Genomic DNA, 9,214 nt, shown 5'->3' with positions numbered 1-9,214 from the left:
GCTGAACTGTTTGCCATTACGCTGTGTTGCACAGTCCTTTGAGGAAAAGGGGATCTGGGGGTCTGTACTAGTAAAGGGAGGAGTAACTACCCAGAATCTTTAGTCTGTGCTGTCAACATGCACTTAATCTGTCTGTCTCCACTCAAAAAGCATGAAAGTCTCCATGCTGAAGAAATGAAACAACGTTAAATAGTCAGCCTGTCCTGGTTGTTACCTCTTTCATTGTTTCTGCCTGGAAATGATTTCCTATGACTCAGTGTGTCAGCTCACAGCATCCAAACTGACTCAGCTCATGCAGTTCCAGAGATGGCTCCATTCCTCTGCCGCTCTCTGGAGCCTTCCCTGCTCCTGCTGTGGCTGAACAACCCCCGTTTCACATCTGCTCCTGCCGTTCCTGTGCCGTCTCCTGCAAGTGAGCCAGCCAGTGCCTGTGCTTGCTCCAAGCAGGGTATGGAAATGAAGCACTGGAGATGGCAACTGGCACCTCCAAGAGGTGCTAGGAAAATGGGTACCAGTGGCCAAATGGCGCTACTTAGTTTTCCAAACAAAAGAAAGACCAAAACATGGGAAAAAATTGGATAGAGACTGAGTGTAGCTCAGTGTTTACTTGCTGATGGTGTTTGGAACTAGACTGAAAAACACTTACAGATTACTGTTTCCAGAGGCAGCAGCAGCCCATCTCTCAAGGTTAAGCAGTCTCTGGCCCCTGTGCTGTGTGCGCACAAGCAGAGTGTGACCATGTGGCAAACCAGGACAGGGAACTGATCTGACTGAAAACTACCCATGCCTGCTGGCTCAGCTTTCAGCTGGTTTCAGGGGCCTGACCTGGTTCACCAGTCACTTGTGCAGAAGAAGGCACAAGGCAGAAGGAGGTATGGAAATGAGTGGCCACAGAAATACATGTGGAGGGTGACGAGTGGCTAAGCAGTGCTGCTACAAAACCGTGGCCAGAAGAGGCAGTAGCGTACAGCGGAGTGGAAGGCCCAAGGGAAGATCTGGTTCTGACTCGCTCTTTCTTAGCTGGGGATAGCCCATCTCTGAGGGAAGTCTGAGGGGGAACTGAAGTGCTAAAAACCAAACTGCTGTGAAAAGCTGCAGTCTGGTATCAGAGGGGTGTGTGTAAGGCATAAGCTATCCTTCAGAAGGAAAATGCTAGGGCTGTTTCTCCAAACCTGTCAGTCACACCAAATTTGTGTCTTCTCCATTATATTTGTCCTGTACCCTTCTCTTTCCTTAGACACATTTTCTCAGCTGTTGACAAGGCTGCAGTTCTCCCCTTTGGAGCAAATGGTGAGGAAAATCTGAGTGGACCCATAAGGCCAAGGCCTCAGAATGGGACAGCAGTCCGAATGGTGAAATTTCAGAAGTCATTTTCTGGCCACGTAATTCAAAACAATGGCCACTGGAGCAGGGGGAGTCATGATGCTGTAAAGACTGTCTCCTAGTACAGTGCCGACTCACCTGAGATGCGAGAAGACAGTGAGGGACCTTTATACCCTTGCTTACAGGACTGTTGCATGCTCCAGTGGCTTTGGGGAAACTCATTCTCTGTTTTTGCTTCTCTCTCTCTCCTTCTTTTATTTTTGTTTTGTGCCTTCCAGTTTGCATAATCAAACAAGGACAAGCTCCCTCAGGTGTTAGCTTTCCTGTCTAGCATCCTGCTTTGTCAGTTAATTTTATCTAATTCTTCCAATGTAATGTTGCCTAAATGCAGGACCCTTTCACAGGGTTTCTCTTGCAGCTCTGTGGTGGTACTTCATTCCTAATCCCATCCCAGTTATGGTGTTGTCACTTAGGGCGGCAAAAAGGCTTTAGAGGAACACACTCCCTCTAGCTATGTGCCTCTGAGTTCAGTAAGAAGCTGGAGAGGTTTGGAAGCAGTGATTTACATTCTGTTTTCCATTTCAGATTCCTATACCAAGTGTGCCTGCGTTCCAGCCATCCACCCCCATCCCTGAGCGCCTGGAAGCTGTACAGCGCTACATCAGGGAGCTTCAGTATCCTTTACTGTTACCTTAATCATTGGTGTGACAACCCAGGAAGAGGGAGCAAGTGGACTTTCTTTCCCTGTGAAGAACAGAAACGCTCATTCTGTTGTAGCTGGAGGGGAACTGAAACTTGCTCCCTGAAAACTGGAAGCTGGACTTGGGATGATGCTTTGTTTTGCTGTTCTGTTTCTTTTCTTTTCTGCCAAAGTTACCTTCTGATCCTGTTTACTCCATGTAACAAATGGGCATGTTGTCAAGGGCCTTTCCCCACTACCCACCCTTCTAGGTCAGTGGCTTTACAGTGCCATTTCGTTAAACACACGCATATCTGAGACCCTCACAGATAGGTGTCGGATGGACTACAAACTGCCACCTCACTGTTAAAGCATGTGTGAGCTGTGGTGATGGGAAAACCGCCTCTCAGGTCATCCTACTCAAACACTCTTCTCTTTAGCTGTCTAAAAGACAGCCAGCCTCCTTGCTTTTGTGCATCTGTGGTATCCCGCCCCTTTATATGCAGAGGTGACTGTGTCCTGGGAATGAGATTTCTCCATCCCTCTTGTGCTGGACAGCAGGTATGTGCCATGCAAGCACAGTAATCTCACTGATGAGATAGAGCTAGCTCTGGCTTCAGCCTTAAAACAAGGTAAGAAGGCAGACCTTTTGGCACCTCTCACCCATCTAAGGTGGTTGTGCTCTAGATTGGGTCCCGGTCAGTCCTAGAATAAGGTACCATGAATGTTTCAATGCTCCATGCATTCTGTTCAGACTGGAGCAGGCAGAAATGTACCAAACTTTGTTCTGCCCTGGTAACTGGAAAGCTGAGCAGAGCATGTGCTGTCAGTATGGCCATTTGAGAAATGGAGTGGAAACCTATGTGTGGGGAGGAGAAAGAGAATTGACAACAAGAAAGTACAGTGGAAGTAAGGAGGGACTATAAATGGGAGAAATGCAGGAGAGGGAGGTGGTAACTTTCTTGCATTGCTTTTATATTTGTGAGATAATGACTTTGCTGTGAGAATAGCAAGTAACATGAAAGTTCTTCAAACTCTACTTTCCAAGCTGCCAAGCCCTTAACTTCTTGCCTCCAGGTACAATCACACTGGGACACAATTCTTTGAGATTAAGAAGAGCAGACCTCTGACTGGGTAAGTGCTGGAAGCCCCTATAGCATTTAATCCTTGCTTTAAGATGTTGGGGCCTTGCTATACCCACTGCTTTTTCTTCCATCCCCTGGCCAAGGTCTCGGTGTCACTCAGGGCTTTCAGGACTGCAGCTCCATCCTACTTTAGGTGCCTTTATTGTCTGTTGCCTGGGGCATGGCTGGGCAGAGCTGTGTCTGGCCTTTCTCAAGGACAAGAGTCAGTTTTGCTGTCATGAATCAGTAAGTCCAGTAAAATAACATAAATGTATTTCAAAGATGTGAAGACTCTGCCTGCTTCTAATTGGAATATAATTATATGACCTTCTGATGGATTCTGAAATTAGGTCCTGCCCTAAACAAGCTTTGTAAAAGCTAAGTATCTTTACAGATCTAACTTCATAGCTCCTGTGAGTGTCTTTGCAGAATCTAGACTCACTAAGCTTTTGGTGTCTCATGCTTTGAAGGAGAAGCGGGATTCTCCTGACTGCAGATTTTTGGGAAGAGCTGTGTCCCATAAGTTCCTGGAGATAAGCACCTGATGTTCATTGACTCTCTTGGCCAGCATATTGAGAGTCTCCCAGGACTGGCTTCTTACTGTTGGTCTAGTCTGCAGACTTATGTGACCCCAAATGTCCTGTGTTGTAATCAGTGCTATGTCTCCTCCACAGTATTTGTTGAACAAAGAGTAGGGTTGATGCCAGAGAAGAGGGCTTCACTGTCCTTGAACTTTGTGAGGCAAACATTGCTGGCTCTTGCTCCTTTGAGGCTTCTGCTTGTGGTCACATTGGTGTCCATCCAGAACTCACTGAGGCAAGTGCTGTGGTCTCCCTTGAAGAGGTTGAGAGAAGAAGGAAGAGAACAGAGGTTGGCCTAGTAGGCAGCTTTGCTGTAACTCACTGAAGGGAGTTCCTTGTAAGCAACAACAGCATGTGGTAGAGGCCTGGTTTGGATTTAATATCTTCCTATCTTCCTAAAGAAGATATTTTCTTCTGTTCCCTGTCCTCAGTGGGCTACCTCCTCTCCTGAAAACCTACCTTACATATATAGTGCAAAAGGGCTGAACTGGCCATACTTGCATAGCACAAGCCTTCTTAACCGTTCTCATCTTTCCCTTGTCCCACTCTGCAGGCTAATGGACCTGGCCAAAGAAATGACCAAAGAGGCCCTGCCAATAAAATGCCTGGAAGCTGTGATCCTGGGAATGTATCCTTTCCCCTTGGAATTGTGCATGTCTGCCCATCCTTGTGTTTTCTCCTCTGCTCTCTTATGAAGCTTTGAGGCTGCTGATAATATTGTCACCAAGCCCCACATCCCTCTGTTTTCCCTCCCAGTTCTCCCAAAAAAACCCACCAATAAAATCCAAATCCAAGCAATTCTCTGAAATATCACAACTAGTTCTTCAGAGTTGCTCCTCCTTCCCCAGGAAGGGTGGTGCTGCTCTGGACACCTCTACAAGTAAGTAAAAGATAAAGGAAGGATCTAAGGAACATCTAAAGAGGGGCAAAAATATTAGCTACAGTTATGTCAGGAAGTCCTTTGTGGATAACATTGTTCCCTTACTGCAATGTTGCCTGCATGTGTTCTACATTGAAATAAGTAAGGGATCCTCCCCAACTTCTAATTATGGTGTATGTCACTTTAATATTATGTCTAGCACTGCCTGCCAGCTTAGGCTTCATTAATTCTAGATATGTGTTGTCTTTAAGTACACATTTTTCCTAGCTATCTCCCAGGCTTAGTCTATGTCATCACTCGGGCTATAGATTCTTGAGGCACATTGGCAAAGCCACCTGGAGGGACAGAGATGGCAAGTGAATGGTTCAGAAGGGTACTCTGATGAGTATTTTGTCCTGAAGGTTCTTCGGTTTGTGTGTGAAATAGTAGCTAGTAAAACAGATTAAAACAAACTGAGGAATAATGCTACAGCACTAACAGTTTGGGAGCTATGGAATACAGTACACTTGAGGTGTTAGCATTGCAACTTCTGCATCACAAAACTGCCTCAAAATTAACTTCCCTTTGTTGATTGTCTTGTTGAAGAGGCCAAGTCTGGTTTCCCCATGTCCCACATGAAAGTAGGGCAGCTTGCGATGAGCTGGACTCTTGATCTGGAGAAAAATCCTGCCTATATGATGCCTGAATCAGTGGTGAGTCTGCTGAGCAGGCTGGGAGGGTTTGGAGCAGGAAGGAAGTATCTTGTCAAAGAATATGGTACCGCTGGTTGTTTCCTGAATAGTGGCTGCTATCAGTTACCTCACCAATAACATGACCACGCTGGACCGTTTCCCCATCAGCTTCAAAACCCATTTCTCAGGGAACTACTTCCGACACATTGTGCTGGGGGTGAACTTTGGAGGCCGCTATGGGGCACTGGGTATCAGCCGACGTGAGGAGCTCATGTACAAAGCACCCGTCTTCCGCACACTGAGCGAACTCATCTTTGACTTTGAGGAGGCATATCACCGCTGCTGGCACACTCTCAAAAAGGTGAAGCTGGGCCACTGTGTGTCCCACGACCCACACAGCGTGGAGCAGATTGAGTGGAAGCACTCCATCCTGGATCTAGACAAGCTAACCCGGGAAGACTTCCGCAAAGAGCTTGAGAGACATGCCCGTGATATGAGGCTGAAGGTAAGCAGCAAGGATGGAGAAGTAGCTTGCTGCTGTATCCACTGTTTTGCCTGGCTGATGGTGTGCTGGGGGAATTAATTGGCAAGAGGCTTTCCTAGATGGTGGTAGAGGGTGAATTGGAGGCTGGGATCTCTTTTTCTTTGCATACAGGCTGGTCCCATAATGGACACTTGTACAGTACTGCAGTTGTGATTAGCTTGGACTGTATAGAGTTCTTAGAGCCAAAGCTGTCACTGTAGTTTGTTTTTCCTGGTTTTTGCATTTTTGATGCACTTGCCTTGCCTTTCTGTCTTTTATTCTTGTATAATTAATCGTTGTTAGGGTTTGTGTTTTCTGGTTAATACTCATATTGGTTTTCTGCTCATGTTGCTCGTACTTTAATTTTTCTGGCAGATTGGCAAAGGAACTGGGCCACCATCTCCCACCAAGGACAGAAAGAAAGATGTCTCCTCCCCACAAAGAGGTCAGGCCAGCCCCCATCGGCGCAACAGCCGTGGGGACCGACGGTGAGCGGGGCTGCTGGGCAGGAGACCTATCTAGAACATCTCTGTTTTACCCACAGACTCTACCTTGCTGTCTGGTTTTCGATCCTTCCAATTTCTTACTGAGGTTCTTTATAACTGGGGATACGTCTCTGATCTGCAGTAGCATTCTTCCCTATTCTGTGCCTTTGTGAGTTTATCATTGCTTGTGGAGTAGGGGGACAGCTGGGGTTTTTTTTTGTTTTGGTAGGGAGGAGGAAGGCAGCCCAAATAGACAGATCTTGGTAGCTGATATTTAACCCTATGGAGAGGTCTGAGCTCTGGTGTCTCACAGACCTGTGCCCCAAAGAGATTCCAAAAATTACACTGCTGTCATGATTACAGAGATTGTTTTCCTGAAACTGATCTGGGGTACGAGTGGTGTTCCTACTCTTCCTAACGTGCATTCTCTTCTGTGGAGATTGTTGGGAGAGTTACTGGAGGTTGCAGAATAATCCTGCCCTCAATAGTGTAGAAGAAGTCTGAAGCTTTCCTGTACCTTTTCCTGTGCTGCCATCTCTGTGTGCAGCATGTCCTGACTGAAAAAACAGTTTCTGAATAGTTCCTACCCTTTTTGCCCACAGGCCATCTGGTGAGAAGAAGCCTGCCGATTCCAAAGCCATGCCAGACCTCAATGGGTACCAGATCCGGGTGTGAAGAGAGCTGTGCCTTGTGTGCCTGGGTGCACAGACTTCTTGCTGGCCACAGCTGGGACCTGGATCCACCTGCAGTGATTCTGACAAAGGGGACAGGGGAGCGGGAATGGAACACAGTGCTGATCTTCCCAGGTACTTCCTAGTGGGCCAGTCCCACAGCTGGATCCCATGGGTCCCAGAGGATTCACCTGCCTGTTTCTGGGAGAGGTGTCTGTCTTAATTCACTGAAACAAGTATTTAAAAAAAAAAAAAAAAAAATCTGTACATTGGTGGGAGTTTGCTGCAGGAAGAATATGAAGTGAGTGGGGTCAGCAGACTTGCTATCCATTTTTTTGTGTTGACAGCCAGTAGATGAAGCATCTTGTCAACAGTATTTCTTCCCTGTCTGCACAGAAGTCTTCAACCCATGCAAGGCCTGCAGGGCTGAGGGAGAAGTGATGCTGGAATGGGATGGCTCCCGCATCTTGTGCAAAAACTCCTGGTTTTGTCATTATGAACACTTTGTTTAGTATTGCTCTTATGAGAGACAGGGCTGAATTTGCTCAGCCTGATTTATTGATCGTACAAGGGCCTCTCATCTGGAGAAACCATATCTTGTGTGTTTAGTCCTGCCTATTTCATTGTCTCTGAGGAGGCAGACAGTGGGTTGATGATCCTCTTTACCCACTGCAATGCTGGTGAGCTGTTGCTCTTAAGTCCTTTTGTGGTTGAGTGGGTCAGGATATGCCTATGCCATTGCCATGTGAAAACAGGAACAGAGACCTCAATCGTTCCAGCAGTGGAGGCAAGGGCAGGCAGGGGCTGGTGGGAAGCCTGAACTTTGAGTCATCTCTTCATCAGCCTTCTCTCTATTAACTTCTAGTGACTGCTACTGTGAAAGCTTGTGGAAGGCACTTCAGCCACTGAGGTACAAGTTTTAAGAGTAAATAGTTAAAGAAGGATTCAGTGATGTGAACAGGTTTTACAAGCATTTTTCCTTTCCACAGGGTCTTGCTCCTTCCTCACTGTAGTTTTAGTGCTAGAGTTACAGACACCTGTTGGTGGGAAGCCCTGCTTGAGGAGATGGCAGCTGCTTTCCTGACAGCTCTAGCCTGGTGCCTCCTGAAAGTAGCTCCCCACCCCAGGCCCAGAGCTAGGCTTGTGTTCTGGCTCTTTGGATTGCTGCAGTATTTAACAGCACCACTTATGCTAGCCTTCCCCAAAGGGCTGGGCTGGGCCTTTCTGCCCACTTACAGCCTTGACTCTTCCTACACTTCTTTTCAGGGGAGCGTTGTACTACTGATGAAGCAGTGTAATGCTTGTGAGAAACCTGGAGTGTTGTCAGACCTCTCTTTGAGGCCTAGGGCCTGGAAACAGCAGGGTTGCCAGAAGTCAGAACAGCATGGCCTTGAAGTGATCTGGATGCACGGATTTAGGAGATGCAAAAACTGAGCTTGGGAGTGGGAGTATCCCTGAGAGAAACTGAGTGTTGTTTATCACAGCACTGACAAGGAGCTAAACTTTCTGAAATACTACATATTTAATTTTGTTTGAATTGGGCTTATTCTGTGAACTTATCAGAAACATGATGGAGCTTGGCTCTTCCAGGTTTTTTGTTGCAGTATTGCTGTGCCACACCCTCATATAAGCAGTGCTATTTTGGTGGCAGAGAATGGGATCTTACCCACAAACAAATGAGCTCTTCTGTCAAGTTAAAGCAGTGTTAATCCTTGAAGCACCACCCACAAGCGATTTATCTGAGGCCTTACAGGTTCCTAATTGTACATCCTTAATTGTGATGCAACTTGCAAGGCGCTATAACCATATCACTGCAGTCTGCCCTCCCAAGCTCTCTTTGTAGTCTGTGCTTTTCTGCTATACTGTATGACCAGGAGGACAATCCACAGGGAGGTGGCAGAACTTGCTGCTGATCCAAGATAAGGTTAATCCAGAAGAGGATGCCAGTTTCCGCAGTGCACTCCAACACCTGTCCCCTCCCTTGCACTCCAGCTACATGCAACAATTTGAAATTAGACCGCAGCAGCAAGCCAAGCACCTATTTGAATGTGTCCTCTGGTCAATTTTGTGTGGCTGTAAATGAACATGTTTAGTGTCTGGATGCTAACAATTCCGTTAGCTGTAAAGGTACCACAGTAACCTGTAAATAATATGGGTCACTTGGAAGCCACAAACTGCCTTTGCATAATGTTTGCTATGTAGCAGACTGAAAGTTCAGGCGCCACTGTGACTCATACAACAAATACAAGCAGCAGTCAGCAAGGGTGACTGAATGTC

General features: G+C 46.7%; 1 protein-coding gene across 1 annotated transcript in view; it reads left to right on the top strand.

Moving 5' to 3' along the window:
- Nucleotides 1-7,383, top strand: part of VASH1 (vasohibin 1) — a 7,883-nt gene extending 500 nt beyond the window's left edge. Inside the window, exons 2-7 of the mRNA XM_010291909.1 lie at nucleotides 1,909-1,997; nucleotides 3,080-3,136; nucleotides 4,261-4,335; nucleotides 5,382-5,763; nucleotides 6,157-6,269; nucleotides 6,869-7,383. Coding sequence (XP_010290211.1) covers nucleotides 1,909-1,997; nucleotides 3,080-3,136; nucleotides 4,261-4,335; nucleotides 5,382-5,763; nucleotides 6,157-6,269; nucleotides 6,869-6,941 — 789 coding nt within the window. The 3' untranslated portion in view covers nucleotides 6,942-7,383. The remainder of the gene's footprint in view (nucleotides 1-1,908; nucleotides 1,998-3,079; nucleotides 3,137-4,260; nucleotides 4,336-5,381; nucleotides 5,764-6,156; nucleotides 6,270-6,868) is intronic.
- The last annotated feature ends 1,831 nt before the right edge of the window (nucleotides 7,384-9,214 follow it).

The sequence above is a fragment of the Phaethon lepturus genome, unplaced genomic scaffold, assembly GCF_000687285.1.
Source record: "Phaethon lepturus isolate BGI_N335 unplaced genomic scaffold, ASM68728v1 scaffold34257, whole genome shotgun sequence".
Lineage (NCBI taxonomy): Eukaryota > Metazoa > Chordata > Aves > Phaethontiformes > Phaethontidae > Phaethon > Phaethon lepturus.
This window is presented reverse-complemented; position numbering and strand designations above follow the sequence as displayed.